Source organism: Balaenoptera ricei, chromosome 11 (assembly GCF_028023285.1).
Source record: "Balaenoptera ricei isolate mBalRic1 chromosome 11, mBalRic1.hap2, whole genome shotgun sequence".
NCBI lineage: Eukaryota > Metazoa > Chordata > Mammalia > Artiodactyla > Balaenopteridae > Balaenoptera > Balaenoptera ricei.
Genome location: NC_082649.1, coordinates 98,971,545 through 98,998,852, shown reverse-complemented (window position 1 = coordinate 98,998,852; position 27,308 = coordinate 98,971,545). Strand labels below are relative to the sequence as shown.

At 37.4% G+C, this 27,308-nt stretch overlaps 1 protein-coding gene across 6 annotated transcripts in view; it reads left to right on the top strand.

Moving 5' to 3' along the window:
• RAD18 (RAD18 E3 ubiquitin protein ligase) overlaps positions 1-27,308 on the top strand; it is a 99,844-nt gene that overhangs the window by 47,253 nt on the left and 25,283 nt on the right. For 5 of the 6 annotated variants that reach the window (XM_059937723.1, XM_059937726.1, XM_059937724.1 and 2 more), the window contains 3 exons: positions 1,260-1,320; positions 13,324-13,458; positions 17,904-18,078. In XM_059937723.1, the coding sequence (XP_059793706.1) occupies positions 1,260-1,320; positions 13,324-13,458; positions 17,904-18,078 (371 nt within the window). Of the gene's footprint in view, positions 1-482; positions 594-1,259; positions 1,321-13,323; positions 13,459-17,903; positions 18,079-27,308 lie in introns of those variants that run through there. The other variant, XM_059937729.1, reaches the window with a different exon arrangement.

Here is a 27,308-nt window from a genome sequence, read left to right as displayed (position 1 = left end):
AGTCGAATACCCTACAAATTAAAGCAAACCAGTGTTAAATCTGTTCAGTGGGAAATGTACTAGAACACATTTCCATTTAATGTATTATGATTTCCTTGCAGCTCATTTTAGCATTTTTATCGTATTTAGCAGTCTTCTGGCACAAGATCAATTCAAAGTAGAGTTTATTGATGAATTTATTTTTGTGGAAAAAAGCATGTGCGTGTACATCAGGTAACCTTGGTATTTGTCGTTTCTCTGGTGGTTGCATTTAATAAGCTCTTTAACATTTAACCTCTGTGGCCCTTAAGATCTTCATCTGTAAAACTCAGGGGTTTAACTATATAATCTCTAAGATCCCCTTTTAGCTCTGGCATTCTGCATTTCTATGGTTATACTGATGGTGAAATTAAGTAATTTTAAGAGTTGATGAGGATTGAGCATTTATTGAGCTTACTGAGGGAATCAGAGACCTAAATTTCTTCACTATTGCCTTCCTCTAGCTTGATGGTCCAAAACTTGAGGAAAGGATACCAAAGAAGAAAATAGCCGTTGTGTCCTTTGACACTGGAGGAAGTGTTTTGGGCTCTCCCAAGTAGACTTTTTTTCTAGACCATCGGTAATGTTTTTGTAAGGAAAGCAACGACCTTAGGGAAGTAAGTTTATAATCAGATAGTAGAAAAAAGTGAGATTTTCGTTGACTTTACTATTACCTGTGTGCTAACTATAAGATGGAGACTATAATGAATCGTGTAAGTACATTTCAGATCTTTTAAGTCTAAAATTTTAAAAAGTGAATTAGAAATTTAACACATGAAGTCTTGTATTATTGCATTTTCTTTGTATACCTTTGTGGTAGACTTGGAAAAGTTAGGCTGGAAAAGGTAGAAGACAAACAAGAAGATCTGCCTTGTTAATGATCTGCTAGCTGTCTCTTCAGTCTTGTAGTTTTATGTTACCTATTGTAGTAATGAATGTGGAAAATTAAATATGGAAAGTAGGAAATTTAATTGATTGTTGTCTTAATACTTCATAAATTCTAATGGAATCAGTGTTGCATTTTCTACTGATGAAAAAAGTAATGAGTAAAATGTATGTTAATTACAATATTCAAGAGAAGTAAACAGGAGTTAATCTTCCTAGGTCTATATAAAACAGAGATGAGAGATTATTTTCCTCTATTTTAAACATCCACATTTGAGATTTTAAAGTTTATAGTACTAATTTCTATTTTTTGTCATTTTTGGTAATTTTTAATTACGAATTTTTGGATTTTTTAGATAATGGTTTTTACAAAGGACCAAACAGAAGAGGAAATAGATGAAATTCACAGTAAATATCGTAAGTTATGTGATGTTTTCTTTGTTTACAAAGAACTTGGGTTACAGTTTCTCATCTTAAGTAATTTTTTAAGATATATTTTTATATTAATGTTTAATACAAACTTTCTTGTTAATATTACTTAAAAGACTGAATTTTGGTTGAGTGTTTACTCAAGACAGTGACCTTTTTTTGTTAACTATGTGCGTGCTCTTTGATTTGTGACTAACATTCTACTTTGAGCTTATCACTAAGTGAGAAGAAAATGGGGTTAAAATGGAAACATTCCTGACTTGCCATCCTGTCCTCAGGCCAGTGACAGTATTTATGTAAAGAATTTCAGAACCCTGTAGCTTGCATATTTATGCTGAAAATAGTTTTCATTTTATTCATTATTACCAGCTTCCCAACTTTATCGCTTCATTTTCCTTAAATGACCTTTATATGTATCTTTCCCAGTGCTAGCACATTACTGTTTTGTCAATTAGATAGCTGCTTATTCTTTGGCTGGTTGGTTGGTTTTTAGTTTAAATTTAAATTTAAGTGCCTGGCAAACAGCAGATAGTTAATATTTGCTGAATGAATATTCCACACCTGATATGCCTTAGTCGTGCCAAAAGAATTGTGTTTTCTTTTTTCACTTCTTAAGCTTTGAAGGGGCAGATACAGCCGTGATCTTTGTGGGGAGGGAGGGTGAAGTACACAGGCACTAGATGTAGTTGTGATGGCCCGAGCCTTCTCGGGGTAGGGAAAGGAGCCTGGAGGATTCACGGACCAGAGGCTGAACCACAGAAGTTACAGCGCTGGCGCTCTAAAGATAAACAGATGTGATCCATCCTCTTTGATCAACCTTTGGGAAGCCAAAGTAATTTTTGTTGATACAGGAGCTAGAGAATATCAGATGATCACTGAAGTGGCAAAACTAAGGCCTGTAACAATAAGGAAACCAGAAAATTTGCATGGAACAAAAATAATTTAAATCACTAAAGGATGGTATCTGACAATTATGCTACATTAAAGAAAACATGGGTTAGATATAGGCAAGAAAATATACAAATATCTATTGCCCACCATTTAAATAGGGTGGGCAATAGATAAATATAAATATATGGATAAATATATACAAACTTTAATTTTACTAAATAGGTCAACATGTTAAATTAATTCACTTAGCTCTAAAATAAACCTCGGTATATACTTTTTTTTTTTTTGAAACCTTTTGGGCACTTCCTAAAGCTTAAGCGCTTATTATTAGCATTATAGTGTAGTTAGAGTTTGATTTAGTGTCAGGATCTAAATATACCATTGATGGCTCTTCTTTTTTTTAAACATTTTTATTAATGTTTTAATGTACATGGGTTTTTTACTTTTTAAGTTTTTTTAATTTACTTTTTGGCTGCGTTGCGTCTTTGTTGCTGCGCGCAGGCTTTCTCTAGTTGCGGAGAGCAGGGGCTACTTTTCTTTGTGGTGCATGGCCTTCTCATTGTGGTAGTTTCTCTTGTTGTGGAGCACAGCCTGTAGGCACGTGGGCTTCAGTAGTTGTGGCGCACGGGCTCAGTAATTGTGGCTCGTGGGCTCTAGAGTGCAGGCTCAGTAGTTGTGGTGCACGGGCTTAGTTGCTCCACGGCTTGTGGGATCTTCCCGGACCAGGGCTCGAACCCGTGTCCCCTGAATTGGCAGGCGGATTCTCAATCACTGCGCCACCAGGGAAGCCCATGTATGTGGTTTTTAATCACATTTCTCTAAGGCTTATTAAAAACTCTGCCTCCTTGCCACCTCCTTGTCTCCATCTTCATTTCCTAGAATTAACAACGGTCAAACCTTTTGGCTTTTGTTTTAGTAATTACCTTCATGTTTATAAAAGATTATTCTTTCTGCTATTTCTTGAAGTGTTTCAGTTTTCCATGTTAACAATTGATTGAAGTCCTAATTTGAAAAATGAAAATTTAGCTCTTTTGTACATCCTGACTCTTACCTTCTCCTCCCTCCCAATTTCTGAATATTGTCATAATTTTTTATAAGGTCAGTATTAGTTAGAGACATTGTATACAGTTTGAACCAGGCAACGTACAATACTATGGTTATGAGGTGTGTCAGAGTATGCCACCACCCGAGAATATGCCACCGTGACGTGTTGCTTTGAGCAGAAGGCAATTGAGAAGCAGCAGAAAGGAAAGCTCTTTGCCCAAGTGTAGGACGCAGTTACAAAGGTGCCTGTCCCTCCTCCCCTCTCTGTCCCTAGGAGTAAGTTAGTCTTCCTGTTGACGGAGAAGGCTCTGACTTAAATCAGCATAGCAGACTTCACTCTTGTTTACTGTGTTTTTCCTGGCCCTCTCCCCATAACTGGCCTCCCACACACCTTTCTTTTTTTTTTTTAATCCAGCTGAAGATGGTATTTAAGCCAGTGTTCTAAGTCACCTCCAAGTGGCTTAGAGTTACTTATTTTTCTCTGGGTATCTTCCATATATACATGAGGTATACATGTTAATAAACATCTGTTTGTTTTTCTCATGTAAATGTGTCTTTTGTTATAAAGCCCCAGCTAAGAACTAAGAAGGTTAGAAGGGAGATTATTTTTTCCTCCCTTACAGTTGTAATTCCTTTTAGGAAAACATTCTATTTTCCCTATAATTAGTAATTTTATTTGCTTAATTTTCTATTTATCTGGTATTTTTTAATTTATCTGTAAACTTTCTATGAGAAATGTCAGTCACTTTCTATTACTTTGAAGCTCATAGATTATTTATTAACTCACTATTTTCTCCAGAACATCTTGCCTGAAGCAGCCCCCAGCCCTTTTCCAGGCTACTGTGACTGCGCTTTGGGCCTCCTTCATAGCTACCCTGGAATTTCCTTTCACCAGCCTTCTGGGTATTCTCTCCTCCCTCCTGTGTCGGTTCACTTATTTCAGGATCCAAATCTGCCTCTTCTTTTTCCTTGTTTTGGTGGAATACATTTTTTCAGGGAAGTCCCTGGGGAAAAAAAGGGTATATGGAGGAATACTTTTTGAGTCCATACATAGCTGGAAATATTACTTTTACTATTGATTTATTATTTGGCATAGATAAATTGCCCACATAGCTAGGAAAAAGCAGGACTGGAAATTAAGCCCACATTCACCCTGTGCTCAACTTGAAGCCCTTTGCACTGTAGCGTGCTTTGAATCTGAGTGAATAACTCTGTATGTTGGGAGCTTCTTTTGGGTGGGGGTGGGGGTACGCTAAGCTTTGGTTTCGGGTTATATTGCTTAAAAGAAGCTTAATTTTATGAATGAGTTACTTTGGTAGTTTGTGACGATATATCTTTCTTATTTTCTTTAGCAGTCTTTTGGATAGATTTATCTTCACGAGTCCCTCTTTTAGAAGAGGAGAGAAACAGTGAAATCAATTTGAGCCTTAGTTGCAGATCTGTAGAAAGTGTATTTGATACAGAGTTGAATCAAATGAGTTTATTGAGTTACCTGCGGGTTTCAGGTTGCAAATGCTTTTGGTAGGTCTTCTTAATTAAGACTGAATTGCTCCAGTAAGAGGCGGAATCTTTGCCTGAAGGAAGTTACTCTACTTGCCTAACTGCCATGACAGACATATTTTGGGGATCTTCATGCTCTTCACCTTGGTAAAATATAGTTTTATACTCTGCCAAGTAAAAAAAGACAAACCTCTAATGAACACTCTGGGATTACCTCCTGTAACTTTTCCTGAGAACACCAGCTTAATCCTGTTAAGTAGGCAAGGCATTTTAGCTTAATATGTTCCTTTGTTTTTTTATTTGGCTGTTCATTAATTCAGTAAATGTTTATTGAGCATCTACTATGTGCTAGCTGTTCTTCTAGGTAGTGAGTATAGAGCAGTGAGCAAGATACATAAATTTCTCATCATGGAGCTTATATTCTAATAGCAGACAGATAAATAAGAGTAAATCAGCAGATGATTATAACAATTTTAGGTGGCAGATGCTATAAAGAAAATAAAGCAGAGTAATTTATAGAAATTATGGGGGCATTAGATAATGTAGTCAAGAAAAGGTTTTTCTTGAGGAGTTGACATTTGAGATGAGTCATAAGTAAAAAAAAAATCGAAATGAAAATAAAGGCAGCCATTCACAGAGCCGGAGGAAGAGTATTGCAGGCAGAGGGAGCGTCAGGGGCAGAGGCTCTGAGGTAGACACAGTGTCGGCGGGTTTGAGTAGAGTGTAGTGAGCGAAGCGGAAGAGTGGTGTACAGGGAGGCAGGGCCAGGTCCCGGAAGGAAAGACCTTGTAAGAATGTACTTGGGTTTTATTCTTCCTGCAGTGGGAAGTCATTGGAGAGTTTAGAAAGACAAGTAATATGATTTTATCTATGTCTAAAAAGATGGCATCTGCTGAGTAGAGAATAAATTGTAAGGTGGCAAGAAATAGTAAGAAAACTAACCTAAAGGCTCTTCACTCAGGCAATATTTATGGATCACCCAGACAGTATTCTAGGTATTGGGAATATAACATTAAAGAAACAGACCAAGTCTCTGCCCACATGGAGCTTACACTCTATTGGGAATAGTCAGACAGTAAACAAACGAGTAAGATATGTCAGATAGTGATACGTGCTATGAAGAGACTTAAGGTGGGGATAGAAAGTGATGGAGCTGCTGGACCAGAAGGGCTCCTTTAAGAAGGTGATGTGATGTTTGAGAAGAGACCTGAATGAAGTGAGGCCATTTTAGTAAATTAGGTCAGGGATGTGGCATTTCTAGAGCGGTAGCAGAAGTAAAATACACAATTCAAGGTAAACTTTCAATGTAGAACCAATAGTACTTGCTGATGAATTTAATATAGGCGGATGACTAAAAGAGGAATCAAGAATGACCCCTGCATTTTTGGTTCAAGCACCTGGAGAAGTGATGATACCATTTACTGAGATGGAGACCAGGGCGAGGATTGTGGATGGGGAAATGGAATCAAAATTCCTATTTTGTCTGTGTTAAGTTTTGGTTTCTAGTGGATAGCCAAGTGGAAAAGAGAAGTAGGCATGAATGGATGAATCTATCTAACTAAAAAGACATGTGCTTTTAAATTGTATACTTAGATACAATTAGCTGGGAGAAGAGTACTGTGGGGAACAGAGCAGAGCCTAAGGCTAAGCCCTGGGGCACCCCAACGTTTAGGGCAACAGTTCTCAGTTCCCTAAGCCTCTGTACACTCTTAAAATTTGTCTAGGGCACCAAAGAGCTTTCGTTTATGTGGGTTACAGTTGTTGATATGTATCATATTACAGATTAAAGCTTGGGGGACTTCTGCTTCTGGCCAAGACAGAATAATTGGGACCTGATATACAACAACCCCCTCACCCCCCCCAAAAAAAACCAACAAACAACCACCGTAAATGGACAAAACATATGAAATAGTTTTCAAGACGTTAGGCATTAGGTAACAAAGGACAGGAGTCTCTGAGAGATGGGAAAAATTTATTATACGAGCCCTATAATAGAGTTTCTAGGCTCCGGGTTGGGCAGGGAGATCCTAGGCAGAGCTTGGAGGGCTCTGAATTAAGGAGAAAGAAAGACCAGAGAAACTGAAGGAGCTGAAGTTTGCAAGACAGAGTGCGGAGAGGAGAGAGTTGCATTGAGAGAGAACCCCGGGGATCTGCAGAAGGTCACCTTGTGAATTCATTCAGTGCACAAAGTCTGTTCTCTACCACGAGATGAAATCAAATTAGAAATCAGTAACAAAGCCCTCTGGAAAATCACCAATATTTGGAAACTAAATAATACACTTCCAAATAACACATGGGTCTAAGAAAAATTAAAACCGAGAAATATCAAAAATATTTATTAACTTATTTAAAAACAATAAATTCATTACGTTAATATAAATCGTAAATGGCATATTTTGGTAAAAAAATAACTTTCCCAGCACAGAAAAATCAAAGTAAATGGAGATTTCTACTCCTAGCCCAGATGGAATAACAGATTGTATTTACTTTTCTCCCTTAAAAGCTAGAAAACCAGATGAAATATATAAATCAATGGATTTTCAGATATTGGAAAAAGGTAGCACAGGACTGTTTTCCCCGAGAGAAAGAAAACAAATAAGATTGTGAGCTCTACAGGTCCAGCAGCTTGCAGGCAGCTTTAAGGTCCCGGGTGGGGGAACCCCAAAATAATCACTAAATAGGTTCAACAATATAAAATTAACAATATCCTATTGAAATTACCAGGAATTCAAAGAAGCAAAAAAATAACATCCTAGAAAAGAGAAAAATCGATTAATAGAACCAGACCCAGCAATGACAGAGATGATGAAACTAGTAGATAAAAATGTTTAAACATTTACAAATATGTTCTTTATATGAAGAAGGAAGAATGAGGGAGGGTCCTGCTGAGTTGAGAAATGGACAGTATAAAAAAAAGACCAAAAAGGGAATTCCCTGGCAGTCCAGTGGTTAGCACGCCTCGCTTTCACTGACCCAGGTTTGATCCCTGGTCGGGGAACTAGATCCCACAAGCCACACAGTGTGGCCAAAAAATGAAAACAAAAACAAAAAAACAAATGGAATTCCTTAGATGATGTACATACTTGAATTGAAAAATATTCTGGATGAGGTAAATGCAGATTAGGGAATAAATTGAACTGAATGAAAGGACATCATAGCAATGTGTATTGCAGCTAAAGCAATGCTTAGAGGGAAATGTGTAGCATTAAACGCTTATATTAGAAAAGAGAAGAAGTTTTAAATTTGTTATCTGTGCTTTCATCTTAAGAAACTAGAAAAAGAAGGGCAAATTCCATCCTAAGTAAGCAGATGGAAAGTAACAGTGAAGAGCAGAAATCAGTGAAATTGAAGACAGAAAAATAGCAGAGAAAATCTATGAAACCACAAGCTGTTTGTAAAGATCAACAAAATTGGGACCCTCTAGCAAGCCTGATTAGGACAAAAAGAGAGAAAGCACAAATTGCCAATATGAGGAATAAAAGAGGGAGAATTACTAAGTATCCTATTGATATTAAAAGAACAGTAAGGGAATATTATGAATAACTTCATGCCAGTCAGTGTGGAAACGTACATGAAATGGACAGATTTCTTGAAAGACACAAATTACCAAACCTTACTCAAGAAGAAATAGATAAGGTTGAATAACCCTATATCTAGTAAATGAATTGAATTTTCATCCCCAGGAAGAAAACTCCAGATCCAGATGGCATCACTGGTGAATTCTATGAAACACATAAGGAAGGAAATAATACCAATTCTACAAAAGTTTTTCTAAAAAATTGAAAAGGAAGGAATACTTCCTATCTCATTTTATGAAGCTAAAGTTTCCATGAAAGTAAAAACCAGACAAGGGTAGTATAATAAAAAGTTCTGACCAATATTCCTCAAGAACATAGATGCAAAAATTCTTAACAATATTTTAGTAAATCAAATCCAGCATTACATAAAAAGGATAATGCATTATAACCAAGTGAAATTTATCCTAAGAATGCAAGATTGGTTTAATGTTAGAAAATTAATCAATATAATTCAGTGTATTAACAGACTGGAAAAAAAAACTGTATAGTTTTATAAGTAGATGCAGAATAAGTATTTGTCAAAGTTGAACACCCATTAGTAATAAAAACTCTCACTAAATGAGAATTTCTTTAATCTGGTATAGCAGGGATCCCCATCCCCTGGGCCGTGGACCGGTACCAGTCCATGGCCTGTTAGGAACTGGGCCGCACAGCAGGAGGTGAGCGGCGGGCGAGCGAGTGAAGCTTCATCTGCCGCTCCCCATCGCTCGCGTTACCGCCTGAACCATCCCCCAACCCCGGTCTGTGGAAAACTTGTCTTCCATGAAATCAGTCCCTGGTGCAAAAAGGTTGGGGACTGCACTGGTATAGGATATCTGAAAAACCTACAACTATCGTCATACTTAATGGTAAAATATCGAATGCTTCTCTTCTGACTAGGAACAGGGTAGAGATGTCTATTCTTACCACTTTTGTTCAGCATTGTACCGTGGGTCCTTGCCAGTGTGATAAGGCAAGAAAGAGAAGTAATATTCAGATTTGAAAGGAAGAAATAAGACTTTTTGTTCACAGTTGACATGATCATCTTTCGCAAATAGTATGAATCGTAAAAGAAAAAGAGATAAATTATATTTCATTAAAATAAAAGCTTTTACACTTCAGAAGACAAATATGAAGGGACTTCCCTGGTGATCCAGTGGTTAAGACTCCATGTTTCCACTGAAGGTGGCGTGGGTTAGATTCCTGGTAGGGAAACTAAGATCCCACATGCTGTGTGGTGTGGCCAAAAAAAAAAAAAAGGCAAATATGAAAATGAAAAAGCAAGTCACAGATTGTGAGAAAATATTGTAAAATTTATATTTGACAAAGTGCTAGTATCTGTATTATATAAAGAACTCTTAAAATTCAATAAGTCCTAGGATGTATTTTTTTAAAGTGCAGATATTTAAACAGATCTTCAGAGAAGGAGATACTCAAATACCAAATAACCACATGAAAAGATATGGTTATTTTAATGGCAAAAAGGAAAAAAGAAAGAAAGAAAGGATAATTCCAAGTGTTGGCCAGGATGTAGAGCTAATGGAACTCTCATACATTGCTGGTGAGAATGCAAAATGATACAGCCACTTAGATAAACAGTTTGTAGTCTGTTATAAATTGAAACATAAACCTACCTAGCAGTAATTCTACTCCTAGCTATTTACCCAGCAGAAGTGAAAGCATGTGTCCACATCTAGATTTTTATTTATTTATTTTTTATAAATTTATTTATTTTATTTTATTTATTTTTGGCTGCGTTGGGTCTTTGTTGGTGTGTGCGGGCTTTCTCTAGTTGTGGTGAGCGGGGGCTACTCTTCGTTGCGGTGCTTGGGCTTCTCACTGCTGTGGCTTCTCTTGTTGCAGAGCATGGGCTCTAGGCGCACAGGCTTCAGTAGTTGTGGCACATGGGCTCAGTAATTGTGGCTCACGGGCTCTAGAGTGCAGGCTCAGTAGTTGTGGTGCACGGGCTTAGTTGCTCCGCAGCATGTGGGATCTTCCCGGACCAGGGCTCAAACCCGTGACCCCTGCATTAGCAGGCGGATTCTTAACCACTGAGCCCCTAGGGAAGTCCCAATAGTTTACTTCTTTTTAGAGCTGAAGGACACTCCACTCTCTGGATGTACCACAGTTTATTATCCATTAACCTAACGAAGGACATCTTGGTTGTTTCCTCTTTCCATTTTTAATGCACTCTGGCACTTTCTATCCTATTCTTATTATTGTTTTAAGAAAAAATTGCTGGTCTGGATCTACTAAGTTGTTTTCACAACCCACACTCTGTTTCAAAAGCACGGTCCCGTCCCAGGCTTATTTGTATGCAGTGGGAAAGATTCAAAAGAGAGGGGGAAATAGATGATAGAGGAAAGGATAATTGCACATACTATATCACTGAGAAGGCCTTAGTGATGGAATCCAGAGCATAAATTAGCAGTTGGCCCTTAATTGCAGCAAGGATAGCCGTTTCCTGCTAACTGCCAGGAAGATAGATCATGTGTGCACAGATGAAACAGTTTGAGACTTATGATCATGAATTTAAAGTGAGGCTAGTCAGTTCAGGTTAAATGAATAAATCCTGAGTGGATGTTAGCCTTTACTGTTAATCTGTTCTTCATCCATGTTTGCATGTTTGCTGCGTGGGTGTCATAGGTAGTTGGTGAAAAAAAGACATGAGATTTTACTTTGGGAGACGCTGACTTCAGACTCATTCTGTGATTTAAAGTAGATGAGTATGTATCTCAGTGACATCACTTTAGAGGCTTGAGTCTGTCCCACTCTTGGGATCCTGGTTTTGGTGCACCCTTGGGTTCATGGGCAGACCCAGAGATACTCTGGCTGTAAAAGCTGCTCTAAAAAAAGAGCAGTCAAGGTGGTTGGGGCATGAAGGGGTTGACTTGGCACTAGAAAAGATTATGGTATTTCAACTTGGTGAGGCAGAAAAGGTGGTATGATTCAAGTATTAAAAATCTTGAAGAGTATGACTTGGTTGAATGTGGGCTTATTCGTCAGCTCCTACCACTATCTGATCCGCTTAAAACTTTTAAGAGGTAAATTCAGGGCACTGAGCCAGCAGAACTGAGACTTTAAACTCTAAAGTTCTCCTTGCCAAATAGCAGAACTCCTAAAATGATGTGGAGAAATGAGTGGGAACAATTTTATTCGTGATAATCTCTTGGCATTGTTCATTTTTTGAGGGGTTATTGGACTTCTTGGGCCAGAGCCAAAGCTGTGGTTGCCATTTACTTTTTGGTTTCCAGCCCAGCTGTAAGAGTAATTAGATTTAAAAAGAAAATCTCTTCTAAACCTGGGATTTTATTACTTCAGAAGATAAAGTTATTAAGCCTCCTTAACTGTTATGAGATTACTTTAGCAAGTTTCTTGTGTCATTCTAAATCCACAATCCATAAGTACACAACGGAGGAGCCTTACTAGCAGGAGAAGCCTTACCAGCAGAATGGCCCAGGCTGATCTGCTTAAATTATGTAGACCCCATAGTGCTGTGTTACCCTTGCCTAACACAAGCTACATAAGGATGGCGGTGGTGGTAGCTCATTGATTCTGGGGAGCTGAACAAGTACAAAGTAATTGTTCTCAAATGTATAGAGTTAAATAGGACTTAAAAGAAATCACCTAGCTTGTATTCTACATGAGATCTCACCTATTTCTGAAGAGCTCATTTTTTCTAGTAATCTTTATGGGCAGCTTATATTTTGCTGAAATTTTAACCAGTCTCTTATTTAAAATTTACCAGACACTTTGCAACCCAACACATTAGTTTCATTGGGAGTTTTCATACACATACCATGCACATAAATATGTTAGAATTAGGAGTATTCTGTCCCTAATGTCCAAAGAACAGTCACATGTATAGATCAGGAATATTGAAATGAATATGCAAATGGAGGGAAAACTGGCTTTTTCCAGAGGGGGGACGGAAGTCAGTCGCAACTTCACTAGACAGGATTCTGCTTGTCTATAGACAAGAATTGTTTTCCATTGTGGTCAGTTATCTACAATTTACAGAACTGTAACATAGCTCAAGGGCAGTGGATGACTGGAACCCTGGAAGGGTGGCTCTAGAAAATGCATAGTTTTCAACTGAAGCACAAATTTTCCCCTAAACCCAGTTATTCATGGTATTGCACTACAGGGAAAATGATGGTTACTGGAGGAAAACAGTCTCAAAACTTTGTGTTAACTACTTGCAGTATGAATCTTTCTAAAATGTATTTTTATAGGATTTACAACATCATTTTGGACCATGACTTAAGTTTTTAAGGTTGCTAGATAAGTAAGTACAGCCTCAGCTGTTTGAACCATGGTTCAGAATCACAAATAGATGTGTTCAAGTCCATGCTCGAATGACGAACGGCTACTCTTTATTGAGTAAATTAATGTACATTAATAATGGTGACCTGGAGGTCAGGCTTAAATTATTTTCAGAGGTGTTAAAGTAGTAGTAAATTAAGATTGGTTAGTTATAATATCCTAAGATAAGGTAGATTGGTGGTGGTGGGGATCTTAGATTATTAAAGGGGTTCTGATAGGAAACAGGCAAGAAATGTGAAGGAAAAAGGGGGAATTAAAGTAGATATCCTATGTTTTTATCCAACTTTCCTAGAAGCTTCTGCTTTTATACTCAGTTAATGTTCTTCCTCTTAGTACTCGGTTGTGTCTTGGAAGTTAGAATGGTGTCTTTTGGTTATATTTAAGAAAACAGCATCTTTCATGCTCTATCAAAAGCCTTTTTAAAAGAGTGGGATATGGGAAGAAACCTACAGTTGCAAACTAGGAATATCATGTTTCAAGTTTGTATCTGAGGAACGGGGAAGATATAAAAGAATGCTTCCTCAGCTCCCCAGGCCTTTTAAATTCGTTGTAAGTGTGTCCAAAGGGTGTTGTTCTTGAGCAAGCTTGTGTTATTCTTGACGTTCAGTCCATCGGTTGTAGACATGTAACTTTTATAGTCCTTGATTTACTGAGAAGATCTTTTGAATTTCAGGTATAAAACATCAGAATGAATTTCAGCGTCTGGTGGATCAAGCCAAAAAAGGATATAAGAAAACTGTTGGAATGTCAAAAAAAAAAGTAACAGAAGAAGATGAATCTACAGAAAAGCTATTATCTGTATGCAGGGGTAAGAGACTTTAACTAAAAACAGAAGTATATGGAATTTTATAATTTTTAATATCAAAATGAAAAAACCAAAGGAATTTACTTTGGACTTAAATGGTATTTGAAATGGGCAAAAGTATTTTCAGACATATAGCAGTTGTTGGATGTTTATTAATAAACTAGGTTTATTACTCTGGGAAGAATGATTGTGGAGATGTCCTGAAGACACAGTTTCTAAAATCTGTCTTCCTTTCCATTAATGAGATATCAGAAGTTTTTTAGTTGTTTAAGCTTGAGGTATAGGATTTATTGCTGCAGATCCTTAGGTATCCTACAAAGAGAATAAATTATTTTTATTATAGGTCGCTGCTATTAACTTTGGATGGAATGTTCTGCTAAAATATCTAAGGCTAATACACAGCACATTCCAATTTCAACCCATTTTAAAATTTGAGATTGATATTATATTTATGTTGCCAGGGTTTGGACCAGTGAACAGAACAATCATAATGGAGGAAAGTATACTAGAAAATTCTTTATTATTTTTTCTTTATTGTGATTAAAATATACAAAACATATTTATCATTTTAACCATTCATAAATGTACAATTCAGTGGCATTAAGTACATTCACAGTGTTGTATCACCATCACCACTATTACACCCAAAACTTTTTCGTCATCTCCAGCGAAAACTCTGTACCCATTAAATAATAACTCTTCCACTTTCCCCACCAACGCTTGGTAATCTCTGGTCTACTTTCTTTGTCTATGAATTTGCTTATTCTATGTACCTCATATAAGTGGAATCATATATTATTTGTCCTTCTGTGTCAGCTTATTTCATTAAGCACAATGTTTTCAAGGTCCCCATGTTGTAGCATATATCAAAATTTCATTACTTTTTATGGCTGAATAATATTCCATTGTATCTATATACCACATTTTGTTTATCCATTCATCTGTAATGGGTTATTTTCACCTTTTGGCTGTTGTGAATAATGCTGCTGTGTGCATTGGTGTTCATGTATCTGTTCAAGTCTCTGCTTTCCATTCTTTTGGATATGTACCTAGCAATGGAATTTCTGGTTCACATAGTAATTCTTTGTTTACCTTTTCAGAAACCACCAAACTATTTTCCATAGTGGCTGCACCATTTTACATTCCCACCAGCAAAGCTTGAGGATTCCAATTTCTCTATATGCATGTCAACACTTGTTATTTTCCTTTTTTTTTTTTTTTTTTTTTTTACTGTAGCCATCTTGGTAGATGTGAATTTGTATCTCATTGTGGTTTTTTGATTTGTATTTTTCTAATGACTAATGATGTTGAGCGTCTTTTTATATGGTTAGTGGCCATTTGTTTTTCTTCTTTGGAGAAATGTCTGTTCAAGTCTTTTGCCCATTTTTTAATTGGCTTGTTTTTTTGTTGTTGTTGAGTTTTAAGAGTTCTTTAAATATTCTGAATATTAATCCCTTATATATATGATTTGCAAATATTTTTCAGCTTTTTTCTGGGTTGTCTTTTTGTTTTCATGATAGTATCTTTTTTTTTTCATGATATTATCTTTTGATGCATAGAGTGATTTATTTTGATGAAGACCAGTTTATCAATTTTTTCTTTTGTTGCCTGTGCTTTTGCTGTTATAGCCATGAAGTTGTTGCAAAATCAGTGTCATGAAGATCTTCCTATGTGTTTTCTCTGAAGAGTTTTATAGTTTTAGCTCTTATGTTTAGGTCTATGGTCCACTTTGAGTTAATTTTTGTATATGGTGTAAGTAAGGGTCCATCTTCATCTTTCTGCATGTAGATAATCCAGTTTTCTGAGCACCATTTGTTAAAAAGACTGTCCTTTCCCTGTTGAATGCTTTTGACATCCTTGTTGAAAATTGACCATGTATGTGAGGGTTTATTTCTGTACTCTGTGTTCTATTTAATTGGTCTGTATGTCTAGCCTCACGCCTGTGCTATACTGTTTTAATTACCATAGCTTTGTAACAAATTTCAGAGTTGGAAGGTATGACTCCTCCAACTTTATTCTTCCTTTTCAAGGTTGTTTTGGCCATTTGGTTCCCTTGAGAGTCCATGTGAATGTTACGATGGATTTTTCTATTTCTGCAAAAAGTGCCATTGGGATTGCATTGATTAGTTGCTTTGGTTACTTGACATCTTGACAATATTAAGTCTTCCGTTCCATGAACACAGGATGTCTGTCATTCATTTTTGTCTTTTTAAAAATTACTTTCAACAATGTTTTGTAGTTTTCAGCATGCAAGTCTTTCACCTCCTTGGTTAGATTTATTTCTAAGTGTTTTATTCTTTCAGTGCTATTGCGTTCTTTATTTTTGTCCTCAGTTCTCCTGGTGTCATGTAGTAGGTTGCTGCCTGAGTATAAGTATATACTTCATGGTCTTTGTGAACAAGTTAAATCTGTTCATGCAGTTGTTAAAGGACATTGTCAGAGAGTAGTTGAGCTCCTGAGAAAATCTGGCTTAATATCTCGGATTAAGAGAATATTTTTGTTTATTGGCTGAATCTCTTTTGAAAATGATTGATTGCTTGTAGTCAGGGGTGGTGTATTCTTTGTGTATGTGCACGTGAATATTGCTCTGTCTGGGGTTCAGAGATGAGTGCTGCTGGTAGATAGCTGCGCATGAACGCGTGTGTCTGGGAGGGCTGGGGAGTGTGAGAGAGAGGCAGACAGACTGGCACAGACCGAAAGGTTGGGCTTTGTATAGCATCATACAACCAGTGTAACTTTTGCTCTTTAGAGTAAACTTGCTCATTAAAGTACCAATATAAGTGAACAAGTTATGTATCCTGTTAAGTAAAACCTTCATCTGTTTTTGTTACGTTTCTTTAGGGAGGTTTAATGTCGGGGCCTCATGTTTTCAGCTTTATTTGGAGTTCCGTCCTGAGATCCATGGGCAGATATGAAGGATAACTGACTTTCAGTGCCCACAGTTGTTGAATGGTATTTGTCTGCAAGAGGGAATTTATCCTGTAGAAGCTTATATAAGAGGGGAAGAAGTAAGAGAAGAATATAAGTCAGGTGCAAAAATAAAAGGTAGTTTTATGTTGAATTCCTGCTTCCTGGTTTGCCGGCTTGATTGCATTCTCCCAGCCAGTTGAGTGATAGAGGTGCCTGGGTTCACCGGGTTTACTGAGTGATTGATTCCTCTCAACCTGGTCCTAGGTGTCTGTTTACAAGAGAATATCCTAGAGATCCTGGATGGTCCTCTTAGTTAACTGCTTGTTTCCCTTTCCCAGATAAACATTAGAGGGTACGGTTTTGTTTTGGTAATGAGCAGGCTTAGCGAAAGCCAGACAACATCAGGAGCTTATTTTTAGAAATTATACTCTTGTGTGATGTATGCTGTTTGCGAGTGTAACAAAAACTTATAATTATTTCTGGAAAAATCTTGACCATATGGAGTTGGAAAGGTTTTTGTTTGTTTGAACAATCTGTCTTATTCTTTTTCCATAAACGTTATCTTTATAACAAAACCTTGACAGTTCTTGTTGGTGTCCTTTGTTAAAGGTCACTTGCCTCCACAAGTGCATGAGTGATGTGTGAAAGCTCTGCTTCTGTGAGCAAACACATGAAAGGGGGCTCTATCCCAGTAGCACGTGTCAGGCATGTCAAGAACTCACTCGGTCCCTGAATCTTAAAGCCAGCACAAGTGAAGTCCCAGCAGAGCCCTGAAACACGTCATGAGGGAGGGGCCTGGACACTGAAGAATCCTGCACAGAGATGATTTTCTGCACTCATATTCACAGATATTTGGTCACATCTCCATGTCATATTCCTGCAAACACTGTGTCTGCATCCCCCCAGCTTTCCTGGGCCTTTATCTTTATCTGCAATAAGAGACCTCAGAAAGTGAGAATATGACAAGGGATGTGCAGAAATGTGACATGTGTTGGATCAAACAGATATATTGGTTGTGTCTGATTAGTTTTTCTCTTCCCCAGTGAATATTAGATTCTATGTAACAGATTTAGAAAAATGTCCAGATGGATTCACTACCATTCAGCAGTCAGTGACAAATATTGTGGTTCTCTTATTAATTGAATCTTTAATCCTTTTTTGTCATGTTTCTTATGTTTATCACTATTCTCTGATCTGTGAAATATTCAGGAATTCTTTAGTAATACTGTAAATAAAAGCCTCATTAGAATTATAAGGTTCTCCCTGCTCCTGGTTTTAAAGAACATTTTATTTTTGAATTAATTAATCTGGAAATACATTGGGTGGACAGTATAACCAGATAGCACCAGTGTAGTGCTAATTCTTATTCTCTGGCCGTCACTAGAGTTTTGGAATCAGTGTTCCATAAACTTCTATTTTACCAAATAGCAATATTAAATGTTGTGGAAATAATAAATATACAGAGGTTGTAAATTTTAAGGTACTCTTAAATGTTTCTTTTTTTTCTTTCTTTCTTTCATTTCTTTTTTCCTTTTTAGGACAGGAAGATAATAAAATGAAATTCTCAGATATGCCCTCAGTAACAAACCACTTCCCTCAGTCAAAGCTGGACTCCCCAGGGAAACTAGAGCCTGACAGACCAGATGATTCTTCCAGTTGTACTGATATTCAAGAGGTAGCTCTTTCTTCACCAGAGTCAGATTCATTCAATAGGTAAGAAACTTGCAGTAGTTGATTATTTAAAATTTCTGTTTTCTGTGCATGCTAAGAGACCAGCAAAAATAACCAGAAATAGCTTTGAGGCCTGGTGCCATTCCTCATCTCCTTCCATTGTCTCCTGCTGCTTTGTAAGGTTCACAAAGGGATCAGGGCAGGATGTGGGAAGTGTGTGCAGCAGTCACTGGGGACTTTGTTTTCTGCTTTGTAGGCTTTTTTTAAAAAAATTATTTTTAATTTTTACTGGAGCATAGTTGATTTACAATGTTGTGTTAGTTTCTGCTGTACAGCAAAGTGAATCTGTTACACATATATCCACTCTTTTTTAGATTCTTTTCCCATGTAGGCCATTATGAGTATTGGGTAGAGTTCTTTGTGCTATACAGTAGGTCCTTATTAGTTATCTATTTTATATATAGTAGTGTGTATATGTCAATCCCAGTCTTCCAACTTTATCCCTTCCCCCTCCCCCTTACCCCGTGGTAACCATAAGTTTATTTTCTGCATCTGTAACTCTATTTCTGTTTTGTAGATAAGTTCATTTGTACCCTTTTATTAGATTCCACATATAAGCAATATCATACAGTATTTGTCTTTCTCTGTCTGACTTACCTCACTCAGAATGACAGTCTCTCGGTCCATCCATGTTGCTGCAAATGTAGCCTTTATATAGATATTTTTCCTAGAGTTAGAAAAGAGAGCATGACTGGCAGTGAAATTTTTATCAAGAGAATGAGTGAAGGAGATAAACACGGCTATACTAGAAAGTAGAGATGGCCAGAAAGACAAAAGAAAGAAAAATTTAATTGAGCAAATAGAATGGATGGGGAACCTTTTATAATGAGAGATTTGGAGGTGAGTCATTTTTCCAAATTTTTTAAAAGACAATTTAAGAAGATGATGTGTTTTTGAAAGATGACATAGTGTTGTGTTATAGTTACCATTTTGTGTTCTTGCGATTCACTTTATATGATAAATGCTACCCATGCTTCTACCTCATCTTTATAACTTTTTAGTAGATGCAGCATTCTGTTGGGTTTCTGTACCATAATTGACCAAACTTTTCAATTTCTATTGGATTTCTACATCTTCCCCAGTGTTTTTTATACTTACACACCTAAAGCTGTGGTAGAGCTCTCCCTATAGGAAGTCTTTTGTTTCTAATGAATTACTCCCTTAACTTTAGCATCATTTTGACCTTGGTGGGTGTTGTTGTTGCCTTCTGAATGAATTGTACCAATTTTAAATGCTAACAGCAACATGTTATTTAATCTTTGGTATTTGTTCATTTAAAAATTGTTCACAGTACTCTAGAATGATAGATTATGTCTAATCTAAAATATCAAATTAAGAAGAAATTTTTTTATGAGAAGAATATACCCAAGGACCTTTGCTTTCCTAGGGTTCTTGGAAAACAGCTTCAGGTTATTCAGAATCAAGTATTAGGAAGGGAAGATCTTCTCATTTTGCCCCGAACATTTACAAGATCAGAAACGGTTTATCCCGAGTTGGGTAAAGGCAGAACATACGGTAGCCTGAGTTTCTGCAAGGCTGTGGCTCTGCTGCACAGTTACTCTGGATCAGGCCATTCCTGTAAGTTCACTGGGTAGTGTTTGTTTTTAAACACAAAACTTAACGGAGTACAGGGTAGAAACGGAGGAGAAACAGAGTTCAGGGAAATAAGAGTGAGTTTTTAAGCATAGTCACGAGAGGCCCGAATGTTCTGGAATGCCAGGATGAAATGGGACATTTTTATAAATTTGGAGTGGAGGGTGGAATGGAGGAAAATGAAAGGGGAGACACATGGCAGCCAGTTGTGTTTTTATCTGGTGGTGAGAGTGTGGGAAACAGGATGAGTTTGTTGGAGGTCTTGGCCTCAGACTGACTTATTGTTATCACTGAACTGTGAGAGGGTTATTAAATCATTTAATTTCTTTCAAAGTAGGCTCTTATATTCTTCCACACTTTAATTAGTTATGCATGTATATATGTCTACACACACACACACACACACACACACACACACCCAATACACCCATGACCAGTGGAACTACCTGCTAATTGCGAATATTTAACAGCTTTATTGAGGTATAATTTACGTACCATACAATTCACTCATTTAGGTGACAATTCAATGGTGTTTACTGTCTTGCCAAAGTTGTACCACCATCACCACAATTTTAGAGCATTTTCGTCACCCTGAAAAGAAACCTCATCCCCATTAGCAGTCACTCCACAGTTCCTCCCAACTCTGCTAGCTTCTGGCAACTACTGATCTACTCTGTCTCTATTGATTTGCCTATTTTGGACATTTCATATAAACAGGATCATACAATATGTGGTCTTTTGTAACTGGCTTCTTTTACTTAGTATACTATCTGCAAGGTTTATCCATTTTGTATCATGTTTCAGTACTATATTCCTTCTTCTTTCTAAATTATATTCCATTGTATGGATATGCATTTTATTTTTTCATTTATCAGTTGATGGACGTTTGGGTTGTTTCTAATTGTAGTTTTAACAAGGACAAAAATCATCGACTTTGTTTGCACACTTTGGAAGCTTAGCTTTTAGAGACCGAATATGAGGATTTGTGTGGCTTGCCTTGAGAAATCGGTCAGTGTCTGGTACTCATATCTCAAGTATAAAGAAGTGTTACACACATTGTAAATATTAAATATGTTAAACTTTAAAATTTTAATTTAATTAAGTACCTTTTTATACCCTCCTTTTAATTTGCCCTGTCATTTTATCAGTCTAAGGTTTTTTACATTTAAAATGTTGAGTCTGTTCCTTGTATAAGACCTAGAAACTCAGGCTGAAGGGAGAGTGGGAGTGCAGTGGTATTTGCTTTGATATCAGGGCGGACCACTGGGCAGCCGATTCCGGAGTGGACTGTGGAGGAGAAAGGGTGCAGGGGGAGCAGCTGTGGTGCAGCAGGAAAGTACAGGCTTACAGTTGAGTGGCTTTGGGTCAGGATCTGCTGGGTGATTTGGGAGTCAATCTTTTGAAGTCCGTTTCCATAGCTATGAAAAGCATGTATAAATATCTTCTGTCTCAGATCTATTGGGAAGATGAAATGAGATAATAGATGTGAGAGTCTTTGATAAATATATGATTATTCTGGTTTTATAAAGACCAAATCAATTGAGTTTCCTTCAGTAATACTGCAAAACTTGGGCCTCTAGGACTGATATTTCAGAAATGCTTTCATAGTCCTCTATTCCTTCATTCTAATTCTTAAGCTATTATATCATAGAGTAAATCCCACAATTTACCTTTTTTTTTTCCTACTTCTGTTCTGAACTTTAGAAAGTTGTGAGCCTGCGCTAATTAGTTCCATTGAAAATTCATTTAATTCAGCCTCAGCTGGGTGCTCACCACCTAATTTACTCCTTATTGCATTTCCAACCCAGTTGCCTGTGTCTTTTTCCTCACTTTGAATGAACACCTTGTCTCCCAGTTCATCAAGGCAGCTAATCTGACCTGTCTCCAGATCTTCCTTTCCATTTTAAGGTTTCTTGTAATTTCTGACCACTTCTTTCCTGTTAATTGTAAGAGAAAGATATATTTCTTAATACATTTCTAAAGACATATTCTTTCTTAAGATGAATTCATTCACCTCCTCTGAGACTTTGCTCCATCACTCATGTCTTAAGTCTGCCCTCAGATGACCCTTTTTCGTAGCCCTTCCTCCGATCTCTTCTCTTATTCTTCCCACTATGCAGGAAGTAATTTTGACTTCCTCTGTGAATTCCTGTAACAGCGTCTCTGAATTCCATAGCAGTTTGTCTAAATCAAATCTTGCCTTGTATTATAGTTATTTGACTATCCTTGTCCTTCCTATTATTACTCATCAAAGTCCTTAAGAATTGAGTCTGTCACTCATTTAAAAAAAATCTCCTGCCTTGGGTTACTACACAACCATTATTAAGTGAAGGATTTCTTGATTCTAAGGTGTACATTTTCTGTTTTACATTTTAATGTCTGAAATTGTGATAGGTACAGTGATCAATGGTGTTTTACAGTTGCTGCCAGCCAGGTGGTAGTTGTGATATACTTGCCAGTGTGTGAGTTTCAGTTGAGTTACATGTATTGTTAACATTACATTGGTTTGTCATTTAAAATGTCTTCAACAAAATAATGAGAAAAAAGTTGTGTATGAAGAAAGTAACAAAATGCAGCAGGGTGAAAGTTTGATGTTAGCGAGGTAGTGTTCACTGTTGGATGAATGACTGCAATTCTGTATTTTCTTGCAAAACAGCCAAGTGATTTACAAGACCTAAAGATGCCCACAAGTATCTGAAGACTTGTTAGTGAACTATGTGCAAAGGATTGCTTGTTTGTTACATGACCTACTGAAGGCAGGAGAAATGGTCACATCCCTTGGAATAGATGGGAAAAATTTCAAAGTAATAACAGTGAGCCTGACTGATTCATCTGTTGCAAAGACTATTGTTTGGGTGTCAAGTATCAATTTGTCAGACATTTCTTGCTGTCTGTGAACAGAAGCTGCTCATCTTCCAGTCACAGTTTATGTGATTGAGAAAAACAAAATTATGAGTTTAGTTTGCAGAATGGGTGTCAGTGCCTTAGATGAAATGCCTGGAGACAATTGTCAGGTAATTTGGAGAAATGCTTTTATCTCCAGTGCTTTCAGTGGTACAGAGGATGACTTTGTGAGGGAAAAATCAGACATCATAGACGTCGAGTCAAAACATGATGAAGAGTAGGGTTCCGAATCTGAATACGTTTTAGGAATACTTTAACCAACTTATTTCAGTTTTTTAGAAAATATATGTACAACAGTGGTATAAGATAAAAACCTATGTCTACATAGGTTTAAAAGAACTCTGGATATGTAAAAGTTAAAAATAATGGTTCCTCTTACCATTAATGTTGTCTTAGATTTTTGAAATGTGGTATCTGAATATGAATAAGGTCCCTAACTCACTTCAAGCATAATTTTACCACCTAGTTGGAAACTAATAAAGTCGGTCATAACACTCATAAAGTTGGTGGTAACCTGGCAGAAGGCTGTCACAAAGTATAGTGATCCATTGGTAAATGCCAGTGCGATTTAGTGACTCTAAAATCTAAATGGTCAAGAGAGATACGCAGTTGATTAGGTTAATTAACACCTTAGAAATCAGGACAAGAATTCAAAGTGAAAAGGGACCCATCACAACCAAATGCCTTTAGTGGAATCAAAGCATTTCAGAGATTAGTGGTCTTTATTTGTCTGGTCCAACTTTTATTTTCCATAATTCAGACATCACATGGAAGGGAGATGAGACATGACACTCAGTGACTTTGTTCAGATCTTTTCCAACCCTAACATTCTGTAATCCTGTTATTTTTGACAAGTGTAATAGTTGATAAATTATCTGTGTTCTTTTACCACTTGACCATTGCAGACCATGAATCAACCTTCTAGAATTATGCTTATTCCTTGTATATTGAAGTGTTCATTTTTTATGAAAATTTTCTCACTTTTTCTTTTTATGATAGTTTTATTGCTTTCACTGTAAAGCCCTAGATTTTCAAAACAACTTTTAATTTAGATGTTATGCATGCTTATTGTGAAAAATAGAAAATTTAGGTAAACAAAAAGTAAGAGTCCAGTAAAATTTTATCAGCCAGAAAGAACTTTGGGTTAACACTTTCATATGTACATTCTTCTAAAGACAGCAGTATGGGTACATGGATACTTAGAGGAACATTTTTAATACACAAGAATCATAATATTTTGTAAATTTTTATGCTTTTTTTTTCTCTTTTAAAGAGACGAGTCATGCTGCTTTAGGTCTAATGTGAGTGAAAATAAATTGAGTTTTTTTTTTAATTCATGTAGTCATGCTGTAATACAGATTATAGATCTTATTGAATTACACTATTGGTTTTCTTTGTGTTAGAGCAGTATTTAAATTGATGTAATATGCCAGATTGACAGCTACGAATAATCTTACTTTAAGATCCAATAGGTGTATCTAATCCAAATAATTACTAGGATGAAATTGTTTGTTGCTAATTTGATTCTTAACTCTTAAATAAGTACCTCTTTTAGAGTTTTAATTATTAATGTTATATTGATTCTTTCTTGCCAATTTGAAGACAGATGATAAAAAAAATTGATAGGAATTTTAGATTTTTGTACACCTCCTAGATGACTCCCGGGAGTTCAAGAGACTTGTCCAAATTTCTGTAAATTCACTTATTGTTCTTCTTAAGAAGAGAGGGCTTTTGTTCCCTGAGTTTTGGCAAGCAGAAAAAACTGCATTTTTTTTGAGTGCTAAGTTATAAGAAAAGATGCTTTTGATTATGACCCTAGACAGGAAGCTTTAATCTTCATGTAGAGATGAATAGTGGTCATGCTATTCTTTGGAAGAAACTTTAGATCATTATTTTAAAAAAATATTTTTGCACTTTAATTCTAGGCAATATAAGTTAAAAAGAAACTTTTTATGTAACTGGAAAAAACTGAGTAATGTCATAGATTAGGTAATATTATATCAGTATTCAATTTCCTGATTTTGAAAATTTTATTATGGTCGTGTAAGTGAATGTACTTGTTCTTAAGAAATGCATGCTGAAGGGTTAAAGGGACATGATGGCTGAAACTTACTCTCAGTGCTTAAAAAAATAACGTGTATGTGTGTGAGTGTACACACACACACAGAAAGAGTGAGAAAGCAAATGTGGCAAAGTGTTAGCAATTGGAAAATCTGGGTGAAGGGTCTAAGAGTCATTTTTTTGTAAGTGTGAAATTGTTAAAATTAAAAAAAATTTATTGGAAAGGGTCATTTTCAATAATCAGAGAAGCTTGTTTATACCAGAAGATTTTTTAAAAGAAAGATTTATAGTTACGATTTATTGGCTAAAAAAAGTGGTAGCCAGGAATCTACATGGGCTGCTGAGTATTGTTTTCAGTCGCTGAAACCATATTTATTTCAGTCAGTCTGTTCAGGACCGACCCAACATGGTTACCTCAGCTTTGGTGTGTTCGAGAGTGTGGGCTAATGAAGCAGGGACTTTGATGTCAGTAGGAATGAAGGGGATCACAGAGACCACCTAATTTCACTGCTTGGTAACCTGTAACCTGCGTGAACCTTCTTGCAGATGCCAAGTGCTGGTCATAAAAGAATCTGGGTCAGGTAAGGTGTGAATGAGTACATTTTAACTTTTCACACTTCCTGGCCAAAACCATTACCTCTTCTTTGATGCTAGGTCAGTAGCAGCATCTTTGTGCAGGAATTCCAATACAGACAGGCACAGAACACCGGAAACTTTGACAAAGAGGCGTATTAACTATGGGCCATGAATTTCATATATTTTGGTACAACTTCTCCTCACTTTTCAGTCATTTTTCCAAGAGCTATCTGTCCAAACTTCTTAAGAGCAAGAGAGCAAAAAACAAAAATATGTGAAGAGATCTTGATTACAACTTGTTGGAAAATTTAAGGAGTAGTTAAATTTCAGCTTTTCTTAAATTCTGAGTCAATTGGAGAATGATGGGGGAAATCGTAAGAGAAAAAGTGCCATTGTGACACTCATCTGAGGAATGTAGAGTACTGGCACCATTAGCCTGTTGATAAGACCACGCTGAGTTTATTGCTTGTTGAAGGGAATGGGAAACACTACCTCTGTCATCAAAGTGGCCTCTCAGCCAGAGGGGCAAAGCTGACTTGTGTGTTGAGATTACGATTTTGGTTTAGTCAGTTCTTTCAGTGCAGGTCTTGGTTAGGATTGGGTAAACCTAATAGTTCAGAATTAGTGAGTACAGCAAGATGAGGATTCTGAGGAGAGGAGCTCAGAGTCCTTGGGGGTGTGTCCCTTGATGCTTGCTATTGAAAAGCTGATGGGTTTTGTAGGAGGTCTTTGGACTCAACAATATGTGAGTGCTAGCAGTGTTCTGTGTTATATAGCTTAGTCCACAGGCAAGCCCATTTTAGAGAAGTGGAAGTGAAAGGTCTAAGGAGTCACATAAGCAGCTTAGGGTTGTACACATGGTAGATGGCAGTACCTGGACTTGAGCCGAGGTCTAGTTGACCTCAGAGCCCAAGTTTGCCTGACTGATAATGCTTATGGCCAAGCCGGCTCGCTCTTCACATTCTTGAAAGAGTGTAAACATGCAGTGCTTGAAATGTTTGGGCTTCCTGAGAAGCAGACCCCGAGACAAGGATTTGAGTGGAAGTGGTTAATTTAGAAGGTGAAAGAACCATGCTGTCGGGAGTGGGCAAGTGCGACAGGAAAGGGAAGATAGCATTTAAGGGGCATATTATCAAACCAGACGTCACTGTGAGCGACTGGGGTTTATCCCTCCTGGGAACTGGGAGCTGGTTTAAAACACACACCTGAGTTGTCCCACCCAAGGCAAGGGGCAGGGGTATGTCGTTTGGTTGGGGGCTGCTCCCCGCTGCTTCCAGCCTTCCATGCTGGCGACAGAGCTGGCTCTAGCACGGCAGGCAAAGGCGCTTACGTTTGGAGATCAAGTATGTCAGGGGATTAGGGCAAGGGGATAGGGGCAGGGCACCAGTGGGGTCTGCCCAGGCCATGATTCCAACTGAAGACAGGAAACTGGTTTGGTTTTCTGTAGACTCTATTAATGCAAATGGGGTACTGTAGACTTCTGTCTGTATCTCGGGCCCAAGAGAAGGCAGGAGCGGGGGTGGGGGGAGTCCCAGAGCTCATTGCCCCTCTGTGCCCCTGTTTGCCAAGCTCGCTTGCCCGTCGCTGCCAGGAAGGGGAGACGTAAGGGTATTTGCGGGCTGTTGAATAAGGGGTAGATGAGCAGATGCCAGGGAGAGAAAGGGACAGATAATCTAGAAAGCTCTGAGACAAATGGGTCCACAAACTGCTGGAGGAAAATGTGTTTGTTGATGAGAAACAATTTACTTTTTCCTCTTGTGTGATAGATAATGAACTGAAGTATGAAGTAATCTTTTTTTATCAAACTGAAGTTCACCAACATACTAAATAAAAATCTCTGGGTCTTAGAAAAATCACAAGCACGGAACTGGGAGTTCTTTGATTGTCGGGAATATTTCCTCATTATCCTGGTTTGTTTCTCCTCGGCGGCAGTTAGAGCAGTGTTAATGGGCCTTGTGGTGTCTGGATGTCCTCTCCGCTTCGGACGTGACTCTCCAGGGTGTGGCAGAAGAAGCCCGCTGGTCTTTCTGGGGAAAGTCTTTAGAAGTACCTCATTAATAGATGACGATATTGTGTGC